Here is a 26,779-nt window from a genome sequence, read left to right as displayed (position 1 = left end):
TTGATTGCCCTATCCATACCCTATTCGTCTTATCCAAATCCCTATCTTGGTCTTGATATAAAATAAGGACGTAAAATACAAAACATATGTTCAAAAACCTCTTAACATGTCCATTCCAAAGCATCACATGTCATCTAGTGCACCATTTCATTGTCATGTGTAATCCCTAAGCTTGGGAAAAACATGTTATCCAATTCTTTGGATAGTCCTTGGCAAGCCAAACAACTTCAAAGACATATTGACTCTTGTCCTTCATCCATCTTTTAGTCCATTCTTCCATCCATAATGTCCTTGCCTTGGTAGATAATGGAGGCTATACAATACATCTTGATCGAGTAAATATTGAAGTCTTGAAAAATTTCAAAAAATCATATATAATCCTGAGAAAATTCATAAAAATAAAAAAAATTAAATATGAAGCTGAAAAAAGACCAAACAAATTGCATATCATCCTTAAAAAATACAAAAAAGCATAAAACGTTCCTTTAAAGGTCACTAAAAAGCATAAAGTATTAAAAACCCCACTAAAAATCATAAGAAGGCTTGGAATAAAATCCTAAAAATTGTAAATATGTCTTGAAGAAAGCACAAATTCAAATATTTTCAAAATCCTAAACATTAAAAATTCAAATCATCAAAAATCTGTAATAATAAACATCTACATAGTCATTTTCATGTCATCATTAAATTGTCCCTTGCGACAAGACAAACATTTGAGTAGACACAATATAAACACTTGTAAACATTGAGCTTAACAAAATCATGCATCAACAAACAGATCATCCAATTAGGTCAACAATCAATCAGGTCAAACTTGTTCAATCAATCTATCATTTGTCTTATACAAGGTGCGATATACTCGAAACCAGGCACTATTGGTCTTAGATTGGGTACTTCACTCTTGAAACCAAACATCATCATCATTGACGTCAATTAAACAAACTATCAATTTTGTCAATAAGATCATAATAGTTAATGACTTGCTTGGTGTAATGAGTTATCTTTTATTGATTTATCATTTGGTCATGTTTCTATGCTACTCAAGGATGTTACTAAGTGATGAGAGTGACCGAGTTAGTTCATAGTCCTTTATTTTTGTTTTATCTCTTGCTTGTGGGGTAATTTTCATAAAGTTAACGAGGTATGTAGGCCATCCTTCAAAATGGATGGAAAAATTCCTTGTTTACAATGTGTTTGTTTTTATGCAAAGGCGTTGCATTATCATCCCGACTTTCTATGTCATGGTGTGATGCATCCGTTTTGCCATATTAAATAAAGTTATTGTGACAAAAGTGCATGTATGAAAGCAAGGTTCATCAACAATAGCAGTTCTCCATCTAGTTTATGCTTTCTGCTAACATTTCTTTTGTCAGTCTTAGCAATCATTCTCTTTTCAAAAAATTGTCCACATGTCAATTTCTGCCAAATTTTTTTGAGGGGGCATCCTACCTCCATTCTTTTAATCCACTGGAGCATGATCTTTTACTTTGTTTTGAAACAACACTCAAAATTGCATTGTCTTAAAGAGGAGCAAAATGTAGAAACTAAAAGTGGCCCATGCCTATGGCCCCCTTTTCAACATGTCTTCTATATTATGTGTTCGACCTTTGTCATTCACTGATATCATGTCTTTGGTGATTGATTAAATTGAATTTTTTTTTATTAATTACAAATGTTTTTCCTTAATTTGTCTCATTTCTATCTTATCAATCACTTTCAAAACCATATCAAAGTATCAATGTCATTTTAAATCAATTATCAAAGTTATCACTACAAAATCATTTTCAAGATTCTCAAAATTATTTCAAATCCTTATCAAAATCAATTAAATTTCATATCAATATCATCAATTCGGTCAAAGTCAACTAATTTCCTCTTCAGGGATAAATAACCCATAATTTATCCCTCAGTCTTAGCCTTGATAAAACGAATAGGCTTTACTTCTCCCCTTTTCCCTATGTCTTTACAATTAATTAATTAGCTAATTCACGATTTTGGAATTTTATAACTCCTAATTCCTAATTTGCTAATTATGGGAATAAGTAATTTTCGAAATTCAAATTTCTCTCTCCTTTCCACATGGGATTCCATCCCTACTAATTAGCTTCTATTCCTATTAATTTGCCAACACCTTCCCTATCCCTTTTCTCACTAATTTAGTCTAGTCCCATTCCCCCTAATTTCTCCCCTTGATTTATGCATTCCAAATGTGCATTCAATTTGTCATTAATCATGTCATAATTATGTCAATCTTCCATTTGCACATCAATTTGCTAATTTTTTATTTGGCCTTTAGTCCATATAAATTGAGATCAATTCCACTGACTTGACTAACCATCATCTTTAGATTCATCTCGACATTATTGTCTCTTCCGCTTCCATGAATAAGTGCAATTAATCATGGGAGCTACATCAATATGTTTTAGAGAGGAAAAAAATCATTAGAGCACATTGAAGAGGGTGTTTTCATTGAATTGTGTTTCATGTTTTTGTGCATTCCCCTTTCATCACTTTAATGTTAGGATAGGATGTTTTTGTGTGCTTATGAGGTTTGAAGGTTTGATTCTAGGTCTTTGATTACTACGTTTCCAAAGAAAAAATGCCAGGGCAACACCCACAAACTAAATGAACTTGTTCTTAATTCTCACATATTTAGTCTTTTCGATATTGCCTACATTTGTTGTATTTTTGCAATGTATCAATATCTTGTTATCAATATACCCTCTTTCTTTAATTGCTTGATAAATAAAATAAAAGGCTAAGTTATATGGGCTACTTGAGATTATAGTTTGCAGTCATTGCCTTTTTTAATGTATCCTATTATATAAGTCTTGGGACCAATGGACCATCTCCAATTAACAATCTTTTTAGCCCAATTCATTCTTTGAACGTAAGCTGATAAATATGTGAAAAAGAGTCTAGATAATCTCAAACACTAAACATAAAGTCTGGAAGCCTATTGGTCTCCTTTTGGAAACAACAAAAGCTTATCAATCAAACAACCAATCGTGAAACCTTACTACTTCTAAACCTAGTTTCCAGCTTTTGATTGGGAGTAGACATCAACTTCAATTTTGTAATCTACAAATCACAAGTTGTGCAACTGTCACAAGAACAAAAATTTTCAATTCCAATGACAAATATGCCTTTATCACAACAATTGGCAGAATATGCAACCTAGACTCATATCCATTATTAGGAAAATCAAGATATACTAAAACATTTTATTATCTTGAACTTTAGGGCAATAAACAATTCTATGTATTTTCCTTTCTAGCATCTACTCTTAAATGATTATCAGACCTGTGTCATGTCCCCTCTTTAGTCTTACTAGCAGAGTTATGTGAGTTAGCCTATCATGGGGTTCTTGTAGGCTAATAGTTGTGGATAGAGACTATTGCAGGATATTCGATGATCGAGCTTGACTTTACAGACAATTGGGAGCCAGTTGGGTGCAATTCCTTGATTTTAGGGGGTATCCCTACATTTTAGGAGTATGTGGTAGTTTCCAGATGTGAGGTTCTATGGGACCATTCCATGGTTTCAGTTTCAGGATGACAGTGTGTGTTCCCTAGTTTCTAGGAGCATCCCTAGATTATAGGGAAGGGATTGCTAGTTGACCCATCTTGTCTGGTATCAATCACAGACAGCTGACATGGTTAGTTTCACGTTTATTTGGTTGGTTTGGATTTTCAGAGGCAAAAGGGGAATATTTTAATATATTTAAATATTTCGTAAGTTAGCATTTAAATAATTTATAATAAGGCTATTTATATAGCCATTTCCGAGTAATAAGGGGAAAATGGCTTTCATTTGGTCAAATGTGCCCTTGTGTTATGGCTTGTTGGCAAGGTCTTGAATTATTATAAACTATTTTCGCAATCCGAAGACTTTTCGGCACTTTGAGTTATGACATTTTAATAAAATAATGTTTTTCCTATAGCCTAGATGCCTTTATTTGGGAAAGAGTTATTTTATTATAAAGTGCAAAGTGTAATTCTCATTTAGGGTTTGATTTGCACTTGGGAGGAGTTATAAGGAGATGAAGACCTATTTATTAATTATCTTTTAACATTTTGAAACTTGTGAGATTGGAAATTGCTCTAGTGGAGCGATTCAAAGGCTTGGGACAAAAACCCTAAGTCTAGAGTGTTGGGAAGCAAACCTCAACAAGGATTTGATGATTTAGCATTGGAGTTGGAAAGAAATATTCTCTATGGCAAGGATTGACATTCTTCATAGCACCATCTATTAGAAGTAAACATCACATTCAGTCAGGCGGCCAGCCTAGTCCAACTTGGGCATTTCTTCCAAAGGCAGCTCGTGCTTGTATTGTGGATGCCATTCCTTATTAGCAGCCACGTTTTGTAGTTTGGAGATCATACAGGGGTTTGTGACAGCAAGCTCTCCATCTTTTGTGATTGTAAAACCCTTCTACAGTTGGCGTCAAGTTCAAATCCATTTGATATATTTATTTCTTTGACTACAGTAATATTTGAATCATTTCCAAATTGTTAGGTGTTTTCAATATATGGATGTTGCTCATCATTCTTAGTTTGAAGTTATTTGGTATCTGTCATTTACTTGCATATATCTTCAAAAAACACCTAAACACTTGAAAACGAGAAAAAACCAAAAAGAAATCAGAATTCTATAAAGTCTATTTAAAGGTACAAAATTCTGGTCAAAGTCTCGAATTTTGAAACAAACATCAATTTCCAAGGTCACCAGAATTGGGGATCTTTAAACCTGTAAATTGGTCTCAGTGCACCTAGTGATAGTGGATTTTATCTACAAGCTCTAGAATCTTATAATAAAATAAAAAAACAGCATAGGACTTCAGTTCAGATGAGGTCTTACAGACCCAACTATATTTACTTTTAATGAGCTAAATTAGTATAAGTTGTCTTTATTGTATAATATGAACACAAATGACAAACTATAAAATAAAGCAAGTTTGTCAATTAAATTCTAAACCTTGCCAGGATCTGAAAGAATTGCATATGCTTCAGCAATCATTTGAAAGAGCTTTTCTGCATCCCTGCGGACCTCATCCGCACATTCTTTCAAGAGCTCATCCTCTCCAACATCACTCCGTACTAAGAATTGCACAGCCTGTAAGATCACTCAAACAAGACACTCTAGATGTCACATCACAAAACGTGTGTTGTGTGGATTTTAACATATAATCAGAAAAATTAACTACCAGAAAAAAAATTGTGATAGTCATCATCCTGCCATCCTGAAAGAAAAAGAGAGGTGCCCAAAACAAATAAACATATTCCAAAGGTGATTTTCACAAATCAACCTTTTAAAAGGATAAAGTAAATGTTTAACCTTGTCTGGATGATGTTTAAGAGCTGCCTTTCGATAAGCCTTCTTAATCTCAGCAGCAGTACTTGAACGTTCAACCCCTCTGTAATCACCAAGAATGTAATAAATGAATGCTTGAAGTTGATAATAGACATACAAGAAACAATGGCAGATCAAACCTCACATAGTTAGAAATTAGGATCCTTGGTGTAAACTAAAATGCAGTAAAATGGTCACACATTCATTACAAGTTAAAAAAGGAAAAAGAAACCCCTTTTTATTAAATTCCAACTCAACATTCAATCAAAGTATATCAGCTCCCAATCTTGAGAAGGACAATGTAATGAGAAGGGTTTTAATCGACAAATTTATCTGACAAATCAAGGGTACTTGATAATATGTTATATCTAGAATCAAAGCAATTGCCATGTATGTTTAAGGATACCAAGATGTACTGCCCATCATTGCCTTTTTATTCAAATAAAAAAAAAGTCAATGAGATCTATTAATAAACATCCCCTTGAATTGTGCAGAAAAACACTTTCTTCCTATGTCCCATCAGGATTCCAGGTTGAGAATTACAAGAAACAGCAGGAGGCAATTTTGTGATGCCAATGACAGGAGGGCTATATTTTAGGGGATGGACAGGTACAACAACTTAAATATAGGGGAAATTTCAATATATAAATTTTTTCAAATATTATAATAATAAAGCATTCATCATATTCTGAAAAATTGGAACTGAATGGAGAACTCACATTAGCTGACATACAAATTAACAAAGTTTCAATGTCTAATCAGTTAACTTTTCAATATCAATAAGCATATACAAGAAGATGGAAAGGCCAAAATGCTACAGCTACAAAATGACAATATGTAAACAATTAAATCTACTGCTGCTTTTCCTCTGCCTCATCTTTACCTGAGTCAAAATCAGACTCTAAATCTGAGTCACTGCCAATATGAAGCACTGCCTCTAGTTTAGCCATGCCACATAATACAAAGTTCTCAGTTGATCTGTAGGCATTTATAAAATCAAAACCTACAAATAGAAAATCTTCACACTTGTGCCATCAAGGATTTGTATTTAGTGACTTCCAACTTCACTTTTTTATCCTGGTACCAACATATACAAAACCATGGTGCACAATTATCGTATCAATTTAATTATGACTCGTAGAAAGTGGAAACAACTAGCAAGACTTACAGAGACCAAACTGACAGCAATTCCTAAACTTTCCGTCAAGTGTCATTCATTTGCTCCATCCTCCATGACCATTAATGATCCCAAATTGTCTAATTCAAGAATGTTCTATGCAATTCGTGAAGAGTGGTGCACTGAATCATTATTTAATTATTCAATGTACTATTTGTTGCGGTGAGTTGTTTTACCACTCCAACATGCAAAATAAATACTAAGTATTCTATCCTCTTTTGAACAAGGAAACCTCATGTGCTAAACAATAAGGTGATTGTTTGATCAAATAAGGCAACCCCAAAATTTACATTGTGAACAAGTGACTTTGTGTTGGATGTAACTCAATGAATGTGATGTAATTTTCTGGTAACCACACAGGGACTTACAATATTCACTCAATGTGATAGCAACTTTCTAAGTGTGAGTGATTTGGCAATTTGAGTTGTTCAACTAATAATAATAAACCAAAGTGCAAAAAGGATTGGCTTTAGGAATTAAGCTAATTCTATCTCTAATCCTACCAATGCAAAGGACTATTGATGATGTGGTGAAACTAAACCAATCATTGCTTTGCGAACTTAAAAAACTCCGCAAGAGAAGGTGCTGTCTTCTAAGGGTGTGTGAGTGAGATTTAAACTGCTCATACACATTACACATGTAAATCAATGAACATGAAGCAATTGAAGTGCTTGATATTAACATAAGTTTCACCATGAACCACCAACAATAATATTTGCATCTACTCAACATAAGTAAATCTTATTCTAAGTGCGAAGTAGGAAACCATGCAACATTCCAAAGTAACACAAGTAATTCACCATGAAACAACAATGAATTTACAATTATTTTGGCAGCATTTCAGCAACAATTTCTCAAAAATCTCCTCACTACAAATGAAATGAACAAGCCTTATATAGAGGCTTCAAGTAGAATGGATGGCTCGAATTGATTCAAGATCAACAACCCAGATTATTTAAACTAACCCTAATTAGTAAATAGTGTTTGCTACAACTACCACTTCCATTAAAGTTGTCTAATGAGAATATTAGATTGCTTTGAATATATACTCTTTTGAGGATGGACCAATGATAAAATTTAATGGGGGAATACACTAAATGCATTCCACTTGTCTACTTGGAACAACTTAATTGGCTGATGATGAGTGGTGCCACCTCAACACATTTATCTTGTTTCAAACCCACTTCTCCATCCCCACTCACTTTGGAGTCTTCCCCTTATTTTGTGTTGGTTAACAGATTTTCCTTCCTTTAATAATATGACTCTAGCCCAAGGAAAACCTTTCAATTAACAACAGTTGAAAGGGTTACTATAAAGGAGCAATAACCTGATCTCTGAATTGTGTAGGTACAGCTCCCTGTGAAATATATACAAAGAATAGTTGATGTTTCCTAAACTAATAGGGGTATGATATTAACCAAAGAGAAGGAGAGGTGCCTTGATGAATTTTCATAACTATGACAAATCCACCTTTTCTCATGTTTAACGCAGTAAATAGACTAGCAATTCCAACACATCATGACTGTAATCTGTAGCACAAATATTTCAATCTAAAGTTGCAAATTCACAACCATCTAGAGCCTAAGAATATAGAGGTATGAAAGGAATAGACCTACAAACGACCAAGTGAGCTCAAAACTAAAATTGATTTTGTAATTTTAAATCTCATTAACTTCACTTCATGTCCTTAAAACTACATCACATAGCAATTTGCAAATCCAATTCCATCCATAACAGTAAGAAAACTCCTAATTTAAATGAACAACAATCTTTAATTTGATCTTCGGGACTCACTTTGTAGTCTCAGCTACAAGGGTAAGATGGAAACAAAAAAAATTTAACCCTTTTCATTAACTTTAAAATGAGTATATAGATTTTTTGTACGCCATCTTGGCAATTACAGTTATAAAAATTCATTGCAGAATATAAAAAAAGATTGCTGGCATCTATCAAGCATTAGTTACAATCATTCAAAAATAGAAAATGTATTATTAGGCTTTTGTTCCTTTCAGTGTAACACCGGTACTAGGGCATGTCGAGACAAGCTTCTAGGACGAGGTGACAAATGGCCTCAATTTGGGGACAGCGGGATGACGGTGGGAGGACAAAAATGGGGAACCCAGGGAGCAGGTGGGGGGGGTGTTGTATACTATACATGTAGAACTTGAAATGCTAGTTAGGAAATAATGTTTCAGTATGACATACCAAATTGAAATACTTGAACATAGAAAAATTGCAACAGCAACCAAAACCATTGAACATTTAACATAGTACTTTCCCAATAGTAAAATTCAAATAGAAATTCAAGTATCTGTCCCGACAGCGGCGTGATTACAGAATGTCGGTAGTGGGGTATTCAAGTACGCAACTACTGGTGCAGGGACGTCTCGAGGAAAAATACTTTGAGGTTTGGGGGGTGGGGGGGTGCAAGTCCCCATGTTTCATTGGTTCCTGAAATGAGCTATGCTGGCTCTCAAACAATATGTGCTAAAAAATTGATTTCTTTTTTTGTTTTTTGAGGTTTTGCAATTTTTGATACAACAATATAGCAACAAAATAGAAGATATTGCAATAATAATTTTAACTCAAATATTTGGATATTACATAGAGAATATACATCGGAAAATTCCAGATTTCAATATCAACTTTGATACTGAGTATTTTCACAAAATACCAACAACCCAATTGATAAAATATGCCCTATTATCTAAATCAAAAATACCCAGAAAAAATAGAAGTTACAAACCATGAACTTACAGGTAAGGTATGCCTTGGAACCCTCTGAAATGAAGACTAGCAATGCAACTGCAGATTTGGAAATGTTGCTCCTAAAGTGCAGATAGAAAATAACACCTAGCAGCAGATATAAATGGGCGCTCAACCAACTCTAAATTAACCAACACAATCGCTTCTCAACAATAGTAATAACAGTATGAGTAGAGTCATTATCCAAATTCTCAACAACACAAATCTCCCAACCATGGTGCATACAGCAATGGAGATTAAGAACAATTCTCAGAAAACTAATTCACAATACCTCAGCTATGAATTACTATGAAGGCCATTGTTTCTCCTAGCTCCCAAAAATGACATTTTCAACAATATCATAATATTCTGACATAGAAGGCCACCGTTTCTTGTGCCCAAGACTTAAATTGTCCAACCTAGCTCCAACAAGCTTTAATGCTAACCAAAGTACAATACTAACAAAAATAGCAACCTCAACGTATTTAGTTGAATAATAATAATCTAAGTTGCTGGTTCAGATTCTAGTAAAAATGCGGGTTCAAAATTCGTCCAAATTTTTTTGGGGCTGGGTTCGGATTCGTTTTGGGTTCATCCATAAAAAAACATATGTTTTTTAAAAATATGTATGTGTGTATATTTATATATACAACAACAAATCAGTCCATACATCACTATGCTAATAGTAAAGTAACATAGCAAAATACACCACCATATCTATGTTTCAGTTCACTAGGATATTAATTGCATCATTTAGCCATACATACAACATCATACACTTGCTTGGTCGCATTTATTAAACATATTTCCATATCAAAGGGACAGTCTAAGAGTGAAGGGAATTGTCTAAAGATAAGTGCAGTTATCTAAATTTTTATTTTGTATTGGTTAGAGGATTTCTAACCAGGCTCAATCAAAAGTTGAGATTCAAATTTTAAGCCCTTCTTTTAAAAATATCATATTTTTTTAAAACAAATTCTGCTATAATCATCAATTTGGATGTCACCTATTGTCAATTTGGATTTCCTCTATAGGTAAGTGTTCATTTTCATTCACAAATGCATAAATGACATATAGACCATTTTTTTTGGTCTTTTTAGAGGTTACTTTAGGGTTGGGAGGATCGAATAGACCAAATTAGGCAAAAAAAACTTTTTAAAAGTCTAAAAAAATGTTTTCAGACCAAATTCAGCCCAAGTTCGGCCGCTAGGCAGCAAATTCTTCAAAATTCGCTGCAAATTCTGCCTGGGTTCCTCTAACAAAATTTGCAGCAAATTCATAGTTCTACAAGAGAATTTGGGGAAAATTTCACAAGGACCAGACTTTGTACAGAATCGAACCGGACTTTGAGGGTTACTAGAGAGAATCTGGTAACTTAGATAATAATAATTTACCCATCTTGCGAAAATGACTCGAGAAGCATCAAAATCAAAATCTAACAACACAGGAGTGACCCTGATGAAGAAAAATGATGAATGACCTTGACGGGGTGACTTACTAAAAATAGACACTCCCTCCAACATTCTTGGAGCCCAAGCATCACCCAACTCCTCTAACTCAACTGAGCTCAACCAAAACCAACTATTGACTTGCTATAAATAGTAAGTCCCTCAAAACAAAGCCAATACTTTCCATAGGCCACTAGAAAGCCAAATAACTAAACAACTGAGACCCTCAAATCCCACTGTTAGCTCATGAGGGTCGCTATGAACTGACTAAATCAATGATAGAGACCTGTTAAAAATGGGGACATTACAGTCCCCCTTGCCCGAGATTGCTTGTCCTTAAGCAATCCGGCAACAGAGTGAACTCCAACCTCCATCTAGATACCAAATGAAAAAGTACATGGTATCCCTGTCAACACTGAACCAACTGCATACTATCAAAAACATATCCTGGAACATAGCACCCAGAACCTATGCAAATATAGTAGAAGTCAGTTTGTCACCTACAAACAACTCCATCGAAAATCTCATCATATTCTTCTTCTTTGTATCCAGCCAAATAATTGATACTTGGTTGGAATCCTGATCATCACCAACAATCCGCAAAAAGGACATAACTACAAAAGAGCCTAGTGCAACATGTAGTTTTGTACTAATCTCAACAAATGCACTAATCCTAATTGTATCAACAATACCTATAACAGAAATGGGTATAGCAGTGAAATAATCTATAGATACAGGAACCATTGCCAACTACCCAAATAGAGAACCGAACTGTATCTACAGATAGTGAAAATTGAACCCAACTCCACTCAGGTGAGTGATCGACATCAACCTCAAAGAGTGGATTATCATAAGACATGCTCAAAGATTTGCTAATTAGTATTCATCCCTTCGGTCTCTAACTCATTTTCTTTCTCTTCTTGAGTGGTTGTGCCAATGTTTGGTGCAGGACCACTTCCACATATTGGGAACAAGTTGACATTCCTTTCTGGTGGTTGGTCTCCATCAGCTTGCATCAAGCTTTATGAAGTAGGGATGGTGATGGTAGAGCTAGCAAGGGCAGATGGAAGTACTTGAGTGGGGGTGAGTGAGGTTTGTGATGCTCCAGACCTCTTCCTACCTAACTTCTTACACTCCACCTAGTCATATGTCCTTTTGAAAATGTTCACCATCATTGCATCAAAGTCATCAATCTTAGGCCCATCAAATGAATTTGAGCTAATGCGAGTGCCCTTTATCTAGTTTTTCTAACAAGTGGGTTGCATGTAAGAGGCATCCTCCTCTACACCATCCATGTCAATATTTGCATTATACAATTTAATCTAGTCTATAGTTAATCTAGACCAGGACCTTTTTCTCTTATCAGTGTCATCTTTACAATTTGCCTATAAATCTTCTAGGGTTGGGACATGCCTGAAGGCCAAGCCTAATTGCAAATGATCTCTTACAAAATAAGCAAAGTCAAATTACGGTCTAATAACATTATATTTGTCAAAATAGTACCTTGCCAAAGTGGTCTTCAACATGCTTTTAGCATGCAAGCTTGAGGCACATGAATAAGGTCCTACTAAAATGGGGAACTAAATACCTGCTTTATGTTGCTTGGCGCAAATTAAATTTACCTCCAATATCTGTCTACAAAACTCTATCAAGATCATTCTGTCATCTGGGTATCATGGCAATTTGTGTGGGAAATCATCAAATGCTCTTAAGATATTGTGTGGAATAGCTCTTGAATTGTTTAATGACAGCGAAAGCCTCACGGGAAATCCTCCTCTCTGGGCACTCTTGCAACTCTCTACACAACCTCATAGTAAAAACATCATTTACCTTTCTCAAATCAACATAGCTCTTGTGTAGTTGGAGGCATAATTCAAAAACTTTGTGGTGTACTGCCAAAATCACAATATATGGCGAGTTACAAATTCAAATGAAATAAACGCAAATAAAATTGTCCCCTTTTTCTTTAATAAATCATGGCACTTTTTATATTAATATCACAAGAAAACAATAAAAGTGCCAGTTTAAATTGTTGGCAACAAAGTCAACACAAACTGACAATTTTTTTATAGGTTTCACGTCATCGCATAAAGAGGGATTTTAGATTTGAATGTTTGACATTCACATCCTCGTCGTCTCTACAACTTTCCTACCTACCATGTACATTTCCTACCATTTTTCTGGTGAGTGTTGAGTAGACATCTTCCATGTAATAACCCTGTCTGGTTATAGCTAAATCAAGCATCAATTTCTTTCACATTTTGATAGTTTGACATTTGTCAGACACTTGGCAAGCAGCCCAATTACCACTGAATCTATGATGTCTTAAATTTTCAAACATAATATCAGGATGTACAACAAACTGATCACAAATTTATTTAATTTTGGCCTTATAAATTTTGCATAAATAAATACCAAATGCCAATAAACAATTTTGAAATGATTCACACCAGCCTCTAAATTCATTCATCAACAAACCATACAACAATATAATGAAAAGGGAATTTAATTGTTGGCTAATTATATATCAAAATTTGAAGCCAGCCTGTTTACTTTCAAACTATGTAATAAAAACTGAATTTACAAATTAAGAACCTGGTCTTTGTTGTAGGATTGGAGCAAAAGCGCATAACAAATCCACGAAGCCTAAAAAAACCTGCATGCAGAAAACCTGTCATAGAGAAGAAAAAGACAAGAAGAGACAAGGGTTTGATCTGAAAAACTCAGACGAAAAAGAAAAATATTATTCAACGGATTCAATGAAATTTACAAAGAGATCAATCCATATAAAGGAGATCGAAACCCAAAAAGGGTAACCTAAAGCCTAAAAAAGCTAGGGTTGCACATTATAATTAATAAAATATTAATTATATGTACCTACAAGATAGCTTAAACAAACTAGAGTAATTGGCAACTTAATTAATTAAATCAAAGTGATTTAATTAATAAGTGAAAACAACTAATTACTCTAACACCCCCCCTTAGGCGAAGCTTAGGAGGTAAGCTAACCTAGCACAGCTATGAAAGCAGAAAAGTGGGTCCCGGCAACAAGGCCTGATCAGGTACCCAATACAAGGAAATCTCTGTAAACCAGAGAAATAGAGAAAACCACATGGGAAAAACCCTACTCCAAAAAGAGATAGCAAAGAATGTTCCAGAAGAAGGAACAAAGAGAGATCATGAAGAGAACCACTGAAGCATGAAAAACCGCAAAACTCTATCAAAAGGTGTTGATTTGAAGAACCTCCACGGAAATAAAAGGCATGAACTGAGCGTGTCTATATGGTAGATGATCCATCTCACCAAAATGCATAGGTAGCCAGCCACTGCAATCGCCTAGTATGTAGGATTAGGTACTAAATACATAGTTCACACTAACGAACCATCAACCAATGAAGCATTAGAACCAACAATATAACCCCCCCTTAATGTAGACGAGGTGAGGTGACAAGCAACTGAAAAGGTGGGCCAAAAATCTCCTACAATACTGGAACCAGACACATCAAGAGTGAGGTACAGACACCTATAAAAGCACATGTCACCAACACTGCATGAGGCAAAAGAGGAAGAGGGCACAAAACGGCAAACAACTATCCCCCCATGGCACTTTATAAAGTAGTGCGAGTACAACGAATCAAAATGATGAAAAGGATCCTGAAATGCAAGAGTGGCACTTTATCTCAGTGCGTTTGCATAAAGATGCTTACAATGAATATCAACAATGACCAAAAAAAGCATAAGACTGATACAACAGAAGGTACAGCCCAAAACGAAGCATCTGAAGCAACAAAATCGATTCCCAGATCTGAAACAACCAGAATATCCACCAGAATGCAAAAATGCATAAGACTGAATAAAAAGTTCTTAGAGCAGAATCTAGAACAACAACCAGCATCACTGGAAAGAGCACGGAAACAGCTTTCCAACGATATAAAGAAGTCCAAAATCGGAGATTGGATGCTCAAGATATGCCTCTCGGAGTGCAAAATAGAACATCCGGCTTTGATTGCCAAAACAGGCAACCAAACAGCATCAAAACCCAAAAACACCTGTACCAGCATCTTCATCTTGGAACCAGCTTTCTGGCGCATTTTTTGGATTGAAAAAATACATCCGTATGCTCAAGTTACGGAGAAAAAACCAACAGGCCCTCTAAAGTGCATGAAAAAATTATTTTTTTTAATAAAAAAAAAAAAATTTTAAACTCACCACCGCCGGCGGAGCGGCGGCCAAGCAGTGGGAGGGTGGAGGGCCGCCGTGGGGTGGAGCTACAACAGGGGCCGCCGACAGAGCCGCTAGCAGTTCCGCCGTGGTTTCCTAACTACTGCGCTTCAAACCGCAGTAAAAAACACTTTTTTTGCGATTTTTTAAGTTTTTTTGCATCTCAGATTGCATGCACTACGTGGCAAAAAAAATTTGCCTCCCAAATCAACATTGTCCAAATTGGACAAATTTTATACCAAAACAGGGGTATTGACGCCTTCTGAATCCATCTGTGACATTCGTTTTTCCTCAAACTGCTCCGAAAATCAGTGACGCCCCTGTTTTCTCAGAAAAGCCCGAAAAAATATCACATCTGATCCGCCAAACCCTTGTTCTCCTTTTTTCTTGAAACACCAAACAAGCTATAGTAGATCTGGCTCTGATACCATGTAGGATTTGAGCAAAAGTGCATAACAAATCCACGAAGCCCAAGAAAACCTGTCACGGAGAAGAAAAAGACAAGAAGAGGCAAGGATTCGATCTGAAAAACTCAGACGAAGAAGAAAAATATTATTCAACTGATTCAATGAAATTTACAAAGAGATCAATCCTTATAAAGGAGATCGAAACCTGAAAAGGGTAACCTAAAGCCTAAAAAAGCTAGGGTTGCACATTATAATTAATAAAATATTAATTATATGTACCTACAAGATAGCTTAAGCAAACTAGAGTAATAGGCAACTTAATTAATTAAATCAAAGTGATTTAATTAATAAGTGAAAACAAATAATTACTCTAACATTTGTCGTAGACTGTAATTGCAAAGTCAAACTGAAAACCAGCTGGTCCAATTTCAATGTGGTATTCACAGTCTACCCTTACAAATGCTGCCCAAAACAAACTCCAATCTACAAACTAAACCCTCATCCAACAACAAAGAAATTATAATATTCAATTGTATAAATGCTCCTCAGCCACAGTTAATACAGAAAGAGGAGACGATAATAAAACTCAAAAGTACACAATACCTTAGTTGTGGATTCTTAGAATTAAATCTACAATACTTTAGTTGTAGATCCCAAACCCTTATACTTCAGCAAGGGCACAAACTTCAGACTCAGAAATGTTACAAAGACAATAAGAGCAAAATAAGATAATCAAATAATTGGATGCTTTACTCATCAAATGGGCTCATATTTATAATCTCCAGATGGCACAAAGTTTCCCAAATGAACTTCACTTAAAAAGCTTCCCACAGATAACATTAAAATATAATAAAGAGTCATTATAATCTTATTTATCAATTGTTTTTTGCTCCAAAAATGACCTTTTCCCCCATAACTTAAAATTCAGACACGTAAAGCCACTGTTACTTGTTTCCATGATTTAAATTTTTGTCCCAATTCCAACAAGCTATGATACTGAGGTGACCAACCAACAACACTATCAAATATATCAACCTTGGCGTATTTATATGAATAATAATAATAATTCACCCATCTTGCGAAAACAGTTGAAGAGGCATCAGAATCAAAATTTAACAACAAAGTGATCCTGATGATGAAAGATGAATGAACTTGACGAGGTGACGTACTATAAATAGACGCTCCCTCCAAGATTCTTGGAGCTCAAACTAGAAGCCTGAAATAAAAACTGAGAGCACCCTCCAACTCCTCTAACTCAACTGAGCTCATTGAAATAAATAGATTGACTTACTATAAATAGTAAGTCCCTCAAACGGAGCCAAAACACACCATAGGCTGCTAGAAAGCCTAAAACCACACAACTAAGACCCTCAAATCCTACTGTCATCTCACGAGGGTCACGATGATGAGCTGACCTAGCCAACAGCAGGAACCTATTAAAAACGGGGACATCACATTTCAAGTATCCGTACATCTTGTTGTTAATCTCTCATCAAGCATCAGAGGCCACTTTGTCAACTTACCGTTAATCTCTCATCATGCTAGTTTCACTATCAATTGCTGTATAGGTTTGGAACTATTATATATGCATAACATATTCTATCGTTTTCTTCTAAGGAACAGACATCGATCATCAGCTTGTGGAAGAGCAAAGATACGTTTGGGACTAGAAACACTGCACTATTATATGTAATGGGTGGATAGATGGCAGGAATAGGATGCTCTATAGTTGCTTCAGGGGGATAGTTGGTATTTCTAAAATCAGTTGATGCCTCTAATCAAATAAAAAATGCAGAAAAGTTGTGCAACATGTTGGATGAGGTGGTAATAGAAGTGGGAGTTGCTAATGTCATCCAAATTGTGACTAATAACTCAATTGTGTATGTGGGAGTCGGTAGACTTCTAACAAAGAGACATCCCACATTATTTTGGAGCCCTTATGGTGCCCATTTTCTTGACTTGCTTCTTGAGGATCTAAGGGTATTGAGCTAGGAGGAGAGGGTGGTTGAAGATGGAAGGAATATTGCAAAGTACATCTACAATCATACATGGGTTTTGAGTATTATGAAAGAGCATACTAGTGGTAAAGATCTTGTACGAGCAAGGGTCACACGCTTTACTACTAATTATCTAAACTTGCAAAGCATATCTAAGACATTGCATTGTTAGACCTGAGGTGCATGTTTCTAGATAAGAAATGGTTAGGAGTCCTTATTCTAGGAAGCCTGAAGCAGAGAAGATTGTGAAGATTGTGTTTGATGCTAGCTTTGAAAAGCTAATGGAGGAGATCCTCAAAGTAAGTTTCCAAGTCTTCATTGATGATTTTGTATTTAATTTTGAAATATTTTCATTCACTGATTTTTGTATAATTTTTTATGTCTAGGTGTCAAAACTGGTGGTGAAGATTCTACAAATTGTGGATGGGGATAAAAACGCCATGGGGTTTCGATATGAGGCCATGGATAGAGCCAAAGAGACCATTAAGCACTTATATAGATCAAATGAGACCAAATATAGACCCATATGGAACATTATTGAACGTAGGTGGAACCGAGAACTCCACCAACATATTCATGCAGATACCTACTACTTGAACTCCAAGTTCTAATTCTCCGACACTTTTAGAGCAAATGGAAAGGTTCAAATTGGCTTGCACACATGTATGCAAAGATTGGTTTCTGATTTGGACCTTTGAAACCTCATACTTGATGAATTGTAGAGCTATAAGAGGGAAGCGAGGCCATTATTTTCTTCTCTTGATTGCAAATGTAGGATACGTCTTATAGTTAGGTAAAAAAGAACATGTGTTTAGTTTTTTCATACCATTTGTTTCGCTCATAAGTTTATTGCAAGTTTTACCACATCATAAATGGTTTCTTTTAATCCTTGCAAATTTGTGGTGGGAAGATTATGGTGCCACAATGCTTAATCTTCAAAAGCTTGCCATACGAATTTTATCGCAGCCTTGTAGTGCTTCTAGTTGTGAGAGAAACTAGAGTACTTTTCAGAGTATGCACACAAAGAAACATAATGGGTTGACTCAAAAGCACTTGAATGACTGTGTTAATGTGAAATACAACCTTCGCTTGCATGAGAAGGTGGAAGGGAAAGCTTACTTGACTTGGATGACATTGATCTTCAACAAATTGGATTGCTCCTCCCGATGGTGAGGATGCAAATGCAGATGCAAGTGAGCAGCTAACTAAGTTTGAGATGGAGGTAGATGACTAGGATGTGGAAATGGCAGCACGTGAGGAGGAACATGAGCTTGATCAAGCCTTCATTCCAGCTTTTGTCAAGCTTGAGGCTTCTATTCAACAACCTATTGAGGATGTTGCCACAATAACTACTTCAACACCACCCACCCAACAACAACGATCTCTTCTGATCTTTACTTGTAGATGCAATTTATGATTGCTAGTTTTAGTTTTCATTAATACTGAAACTTGAACTGAATATGTATTTAGAAGTTGTAGATTCATGGAGTTTGACTTCAAAATGTATTGAACTTATTCATATTCAAATGTTGTACTTTTTTTGGTATATGATTCTATCACTATGTTAATTTTCTAAGTTTTAGTTGCTATGAATTACTATTTAACTCAAAACTTTGATCAATCTATAACGGATACCTCAAATCATTATATGTTCTACAAATTAGGTGCATAGGTGTGTTTTTAAGAATATTTTAAGAAATTGTATATTTTCAAATGTTTAATTAAAGTGTCTATTTATTGCTGAACTTTTTGCCGAGTTTTTGCCGATTCCAAGGTTTTCAAAATTTTTGGGTCGGCTAAGATATTGCCGAAACTGAATTTTTAAACTGTAGCTGAAGGCATGGGTAGAAATTGTATATTTGCATATCATCATCAAATTCCTCCACATGGAGAAGCCTAGGCCATATCTAGGTAGTTACTAAGGTGTAGATCAAATAAGAAGACATGAAGAAATAACATGTCCTCTTAGCTAAAGTAAGGTGCAAGCTGATCTTTTCACTAAGCAAATTGGCCCAATCAATATACCTATCCCTAACACAGATAGTTAGCACGAGGAAGAATACCCATTCATCGAAATTTAGGCCTCTTTGTTACCCTTGACCCTATGAATCAGGACCAAGATGTCCACAATCTCCCTCTTCAAATAAGTACAATATAGGGTTTTTGACAATTTGGTTTGAGGTCCTCTACTGGTTTGGAACCATTCAGTTGACATGACTCCCTTCCATTTAGTTTTCTTTTAGCTGAAGGTAGAGGTCGCAACTCTTAACTCATTCTATAAATTATGCCCTAGCAGGCAACAGAAAGCTATTGTGCTTGGTATTCCTATCCACAGTCAACAAAAATTCATCGTCTAGCAATTTGACTAGCTTACTTTTGCGGTCGTGACATGCTATGCACTCCATAATTAGTTCGAGAGCTTAGACTGCAATAGAAAACCTTGTGGTTTTGATTAATCTACTCTCTTTAAGCTTCTACATAATGGGGTCAATGAGTTCTATCATCAGTTGGCTATGCAAATCTCCAAGATCAAAATGACTTAGCTTCGTATCACCAATTTCTCTCCATTCACTGTCAACGTCATTCAAATGATCAATACTTGTAATACTTTAGGGCCATCTTTGCTAGATGTACATGAGAAGAGACGAAAATTTGGTGTTTACAAACAATCTGCCATTAACTACCCAAGAAGGAGCTATTACGTGCAATGATGATTACAACTCATGGATATCTTACTTCATAGATTTCTCATCTAATCAGTGCATTTGGGGTTGGCACCACACAAACCAAACTTTAATGCATCGATTTCGATAAGACATTCTCTGATCTCCAAACACCCATAAGTGCATGCTCATTATATTTGGTAGTTAGGGAATGTCAACATGAAATTTGAAATTATTAGCTATAATCAAGATTTCAGACTTCGACCTCCACTAGTGTGTAATAACCACCCTTCTTTTTGTTTTTGAGGAGACTTGCAGACTACTAAGCATTATCAATTAGAGTGTTATTTTCAACATAACATTTTGACAAACACTTAGCAAACATACAACAATAAATAAGCAAAGTCTGGACCTCCTTATTTGCTGATAAAATATTGATTTGGCAATAGAAATGTTTGCATACAATTATCTTATAGGCTGTAGCAATATTCAGAATGGTTTAATTACAATGCCTAAATGAGCAGTATGATGGAAGGAACCTAGAAGTAGATGTTGTAGTGATCTGTAGATGAAATGACAGCCTTCCAACCTTTAACCAGCAAGAGTGAAAAAGAAACTCAATGCAACATTGTTCGCATATTGTAGCAGCACTATTCACGACACTGTAGCAAAAACACTATTCATGCGCACTATAGCAAAAACATTATTCATGTGCATTGTAGCAAAACACTATTCACACGCATTATAGCAAAATCACTATTCACACACACTATAGAAAAACACTATTCATGGTTGCAAGCAACATATGACCTGAACTTTAGAGCTCTCTTAACCTATGTGCGAACTCACCAATAAATCCCAATGTGTCTCCTGAATGAAAACATCCAGTAATCCCCCTGACAGTGTCTTTCAACAGTGAAGAGAATGCTAGCAAAGAGGGATCTTGTCCTCCAAGCTCAACAATTAGATTTCCCAGAAATCCAATAGCATGATAGTACTATCATCCAAGCATACTCCAACTCATTCCAGCCAACAGAATATAAAGCCCTCCAAGAAGACAACTTCATTTGTATAAGCAATCTGGGATAAATAGGAAATACCTTTTTAAAACAACTTTATAATAAAGTGACTTAATTGATAAGTCTTTTATTTAATTATCACTTTATAAAATAAAAAATTAACTTCGGCATTAAAATCATATAAGACTTGGAAGAGCTCAACCAAATCCACCAAACCGAACACTAGAAATTTCCATATCATTTGACTCCCACTAACTTACTAAAAATAGTAACTCTTGAAAATACTGCTAAATGAGTTCCCTAATCACTTCATTAGCCTACGGAATCTCCTGTCATAGGCTAATCCATTGACCCTGATGGTCACATTAAGTAGGGGACATTACAGTCCGCCCCACTTGAAATTGCTTGTCCTCAAGCAATCTCAGTTCTAGATGCTACAATACTTGCTCTATTTCCCAAGTAGCATCCTCCTTTGGCAGGTTTCTCCACTTAACCAAGTAATCCTTAACTACCTTGTTCCTAAGAGTCCTCTCTCTAGTATCCAGAATAGCTTCAAGGACCAACACAAGCTTACTCTCCTCATCCAACGGTGGCAAATCTGCCAAAGGCACAATTCATTGACCAATGGCTTTCTTAAGTCTCGACGCATGAAACACATTATGTACTTGACTGCCCTCTGGAAGCTCAATCTCATAGGCGACCTCGCCCACTCTGCAAGTCACTCTATAGGGACCATAAAACCTAGGCTTTAGCTTCTCAGCTTCGCTTTTCTTGAGCGATGACTATCTGTATGGCTGTAGCCTCAAGTAAACCATATCCCCCACCTCAAAATTGTGCTCTACCATGTGCTGATCAGCATACAACTTTTATTGATTTTGAACCTGTTGTATGTTCTCCTTGAGCACTCTCAAGATATTAAGACTATCCTGCAATAAGCCTTTGTCTTTGGGCACTCTGTTGTCTTCCAAAACTAAATTGATTGAAGCTAGATGCTTCATAACCATACAGTGTCATGAAAGGAGTCATCCTAATGAACATATGATAAGTGGTATTATAACAGTACTCTCCCATATGCAACCATCTGACCCAAGCTCTCTGTTGTGCATTCACATAGTTCCTCAAATACCCCTCCACCCATTTATTCACAATCTTTGTCTGCCCATCTCTCTGTAGATGGTAACTAGTGTTGGGTGTAAGATCTATACTACACAACCTAAACAATTCTTGCCAAAAAACACTCATAAAGTTATTATCTCGGTCGCTGACTATGAATCTAGGCAGCCCATGTAACCTGAATATCTCTCTGAAGAAAAGATCTGCCACCTATGTTGTTGTGTAAGTGGATGGAATAGCAAAGAAGTGAATGCACTTCATCAAGCGATCTACCACCACATAAATGCAATCTTTCTCCTACACTCATGGTAACCCGGTGATGAAATCCATCGAAATACTTTCCCATTTCTTGTCGGGAATGGGCAAAGACTAAAGCAACCCTGCGCGAAAAGTGTGCTCTCCCTTATTCTATTGACACACCACGCGCTCTCTCACATATCTTTGCACGTCATCCTTGTGTCCCCTCCAGGTGAATCTCTCACGGATCTGCCTATAAGTTTTGAAGACCCAAGGGTGTCCAGCTGTAGGTGCATTATGAGATTGCCCTCAAGATCTCCTCTCTAAACTATGATGTAGGAATCAAATAAATCCTGTCCTAAAATCAAATCAACCCATCCAACACTACATACCTATCATCCTGAATGGTACCCGCAACTATCCTAGAAGCCCATAAGTGAGGTCTCTAAGATAAAGCGTCAACCACCACATTCTTCTTACCTTTGACAAACTCTATGCCAAAGTCATAAGCTTGCAACTTGGTAACCCATTTCTATTGTCAGTCATTAAGATCACGCTGGCCCATGAAGTATTTAATACTATTGTGATCAGTCTTGATCACAAAACACCCACCTACCAAATAAGATCGAAATTTGGCCAAAGGATGCATTATGGCCAACATAACATTTCCCTGTCGTAGATAGAATAGCTCCACTCAACTCGAAGCTTCCTACTCTCAAATGCAATGGGTGTCTCTCCTACATCAATACTGCCCTTATCCCATCTCCTAAAGCATCACACTGAAGCTCAAATGGTTTCGTAAAATTAGGTAGAGCTAGAACCGGATAAGATGACATCGCCTATTTTAAGTGGTCAAAACATCTCTATGCTGCCTTTGTCCATGTGAAGGCCCCCTTCTTGGTGAGATTCATCAAAGGTGTGACAATCTATGAGAATCCCCTAACAAACCTCCTATAAAAACCACATAAACCAAAGAACCCCTTCAGTTGTGTGAGGTTTGTGGGAGTAGGCCAATCCACAATAGCTCTATTCTTTTTGGGATCAACCCGAACACCATCTACACTAATGATATGCCCAAGGTAAAGGAGCTCAGTCATGCCAAACTTGCATTTGGATTCCTTGGCATACAACAACTCTCTCTCCAGAATAGATAACACCTCCTCCAGATGTTGTAAGTGCTCCTCCCAGGTCTTACTGAAGACCAAGATGTTATTAAAGAAGATCAAGATGAATCTCCTTCACTACCTCCTGAATGTCTGGTTCATACAACTCTGAAATGTAGTGGATGCATTTGTTAGCCCAAATGGCATAACCATAAACTCAAAGTGGCCATAATGACATTAGAAGGCTATCTTCTCAATGTCCTCTGCTCTTATCCAAATCTGATGGTATCCGAACCATAAGTCAATTTTGGTGAAGAAGCATGCCCCATGCAATTCATCAATCAGTTCATCAATCCTAGGAATGGGATACCCATTTTTAATTGTTTTCAACATTCAATGCCCTGTAATCGATGCACATGCACATCGTCCCATCCTTCTTTACCAAAACTATTGCTGAAGCAAAAAGGTTTTTGCTAGGCCTGATGTGCCCCATCTCCAACAACTCCTTAATTGCCTTCTCTATCGCATCCTTGTGTTTCTTAGAATGACGATAGGGAGTAATCATAACTAGTTTGGCTCCCTCCTCGAGCTTAATAACATGCTCTATCCCCCTGTCAAGAGGAACCCCATGCAGAATCTCGCCAAATACTTTAGCATGCCTGTCAAATGTATCCTAAATATCTAGTCAATGACTCTTCACCTGTGGCTCCTGTGAAGCTGGCATAGTGAAACATTCTGCCGCCCACTCTACATCATCATGCCAAAAAAGTCTCTGCATTCTCCTTAAGGAGATTACTCTGTAGCCCCGTCTGAAGTCCTCTAAGTACAACAAATCTGCCCTCATGTTGGAATCTCATCTCCAATTTTTCTAGGTTGAGTGTGAACTCAACTAGCTAGGCCATCCATGTCCTGTTGAAGATGACATCATAATCTCCCATGTCTACTACATAAAACTCATCCTCCAACTCATAGCCATCTCCAAACCTAATGTGAAGATTAGATATCTTCCGAGTGCATAATAATTTGTTATCGTTAGCCATCATGACTCTAAACCCAACATGCTCTTCAATCTGTAAACCTCTCTTGGCTACCAATTGTGCATCTATGAAATTATGTGTAGCCCCAATGTCAATGAGCGAGATCACTTTCTGCCCCTGGATAGTACCCCTGACCTTAAATTTGATTGTCTTTTGAGCCCTCGTTAAATGTGCCAATGACCTCTCATCCTCAGGAATGTTGCTCTCCTCTGTAGTGTTGCCCTCATCCGAATTGAAGTGTTGATCCTCCCTCTCTAACTATGACTCCTCTATTGAGAAATACTCCATTTGATTTGCCTTGGCCTTGAGAGGGCACTTATAAGATAAGTCCCAAGGCTCTCTGCAATGAAAACATGGTTTCATCCTCCTCAACTCATTCAAGGTGTCATTGTCCAACTTATTATCCCTTCTTGACTGAGCATCCTTGTGAAAAGGTTTTTTTTCCTTCTCCTTATCCTTCTTCATATGTGAATCCCTATGTCAAAATCTGCTCCTAAAAGAAGAAGGTGCTAAGTCACAAGCCTTCTTAGTGGCCTCCTATAATGTAGTTGGGTGATGCCCCTTGACTCAACCCCTCAAGGGATCTAAGAGTTTGTCCATAAACAACACTACTAATCTCCTCTCTGAAATATCTATGACCAACATAGCTAACCTCTAAAATCCATTGATATATGTCTCAATTGATCCCCACTACTTGAGTTGTGCCAACTCCTTAAACTATAACTCAGGATCTTCGGTATCAAATCTCTCTATGAGCCTCTAAGTGAACTCCTCGTAAGATGTGATTTGATTATGCCCCAAGGTTACCATGACATGGTCCCACCACTCATGCACTAGACCATCCAAATGAATAGCCGCATACTTGATAGCCTCCTCCTTCTCATCTCAATTTTGATTCCTCCCTCCCACTCTAGGCATGTGTCTCATCCTCAAGTCCATATAATCTCTGAGGGAAATATCCGCTTGAAACTCCAGTCCACTAGCCTCCCAGTCCCTCCTAAACTGATCCTGTATCTCGATAATCTGTGGTTTGTTAACTAGTTGAACCGGATCTCTGGGTGGGAAAGTGGGTAGAAGAGGTCTTGAGCTCGCTGTCAGAGTTGGGTGTGCAACGTGTCTAAAGTTATCAACCTCATTCCCATTGTTGCCATGTCCATTATTATTATCATTAGTGTTATTCTCAGGACCATTGTTGTTGCCTTGGCCTTCATTATTATCATTGCCCCTATTGTTATTGTTTTCATTGTTGGCATCACTTGGATTAATGTTGAGGCCCATTTGTCTAGTCATAAGCTGCAACATCATGTACATTCGCCTATTTTGCTCCTATTGCATACGCTGCCCCTTCTCTACTGTATCCAACAATCGTCTGAACATTACCTCCCTCTGATCTGGACCGGTATTCTTGCCTCCACCTAGTCCTGTATTCCTGTCATCTTGGTCACCCATATCACTATCCTAATCAAAGAATATCTCCTTTGTGTCTATATGACTGGATTCTATGTCCACTTGCACGAATGAATTGGATTGTTCACTCTGCAAGTCCGAAATCCTATTTTGTCTTACTCTGGTATTGCGGAAGTTATAAGGCTCTTGTCACATGCTCAAATAGAGACTTCCTTAACCTGATTTTAGCGTTTTGACATTTTGTCAAATACTTTTCCCTCTCCCTTGTTCTAAATTTCCTGTAATGCCTCCACAGGATGATAGGAAAACCTAACTCTGATACCACTATAATAACCACCCTTCTTTTTGTTTTTTAGGAGACTTGTAGACTACTAAGTATTATCAATTAGAGTGCTACTTTCAACATTGCATTTTGACAAACACTTAGCAAACATACAACAATAAATAAGTAAACTCTGGACCTCCTTATTTGCTGATAAAATATTGATTTTGCAATAGAAATGTTTATATACAATTGCCTTATAGGCTGCAGCAAATATTCAGACTAGTATTTAACAATTACAATGCCTAAAATGAATAGTATGATGGAAGGAAAATGGAAGTAGATGCCATAGTGATCTGCAAATGAAATGACAGCCTCCCAACCTTTAACTAACAAGAGTGAACAAGAAACTCAATGCAATATTATTTGCGTACAGTAGCAGCACTATTCACGACACTGTAGCAAAAATACTATTCACACGCTGTAGCAAAATTAATATTCACATGCACTGTAGCAAATCACTATTCATGCGCACTGTAGCAAAAACACCATTCACGCGCATTGTAGCAAAATCACCATTCACTCGCACTA

At 36.6% G+C, this 26,779-nt stretch overlaps 1 protein-coding gene across 5 annotated transcripts in view; it reads right to left on the bottom strand.

The window, feature by feature from the left end:
• LOC149570317 (uncharacterized) overlaps positions 1-26,779 on the bottom strand; it is a 108,954-nt gene that overhangs the window by 17,351 nt on the left and 64,824 nt on the right. For all 5 annotated transcript variants that reach the window (XM_089822944.1, XM_089822943.1, XM_089822945.1 and 2 more), the window contains 2 exons: positions 5,338-5,416; positions 4,978-5,115 (listed from right to left, as the gene is read on the bottom strand). In XM_089822944.1, coding sequence (XP_089679070.1) covers positions 4,978-5,115; positions 5,338-5,416 — 217 coding nt within the window. The remainder of the gene's footprint in view (positions 1-4,977; positions 5,116-5,337; positions 5,417-26,779) is intronic.

This window comes from Cupressus sempervirens, chromosome 3 (assembly GCF_028749045.1).
Source record: "Cupressus sempervirens isolate cs-2001-9-10 chromosome 3, ASM2874904v1, whole genome shotgun sequence".
NCBI classification, from domain to species: Eukaryota; Viridiplantae; Streptophyta; class Pinopsida; order Cupressales; family Cupressaceae; genus Cupressus; species Cupressus sempervirens.
This window is presented reverse-complemented; position numbering and strand designations above follow the sequence as displayed.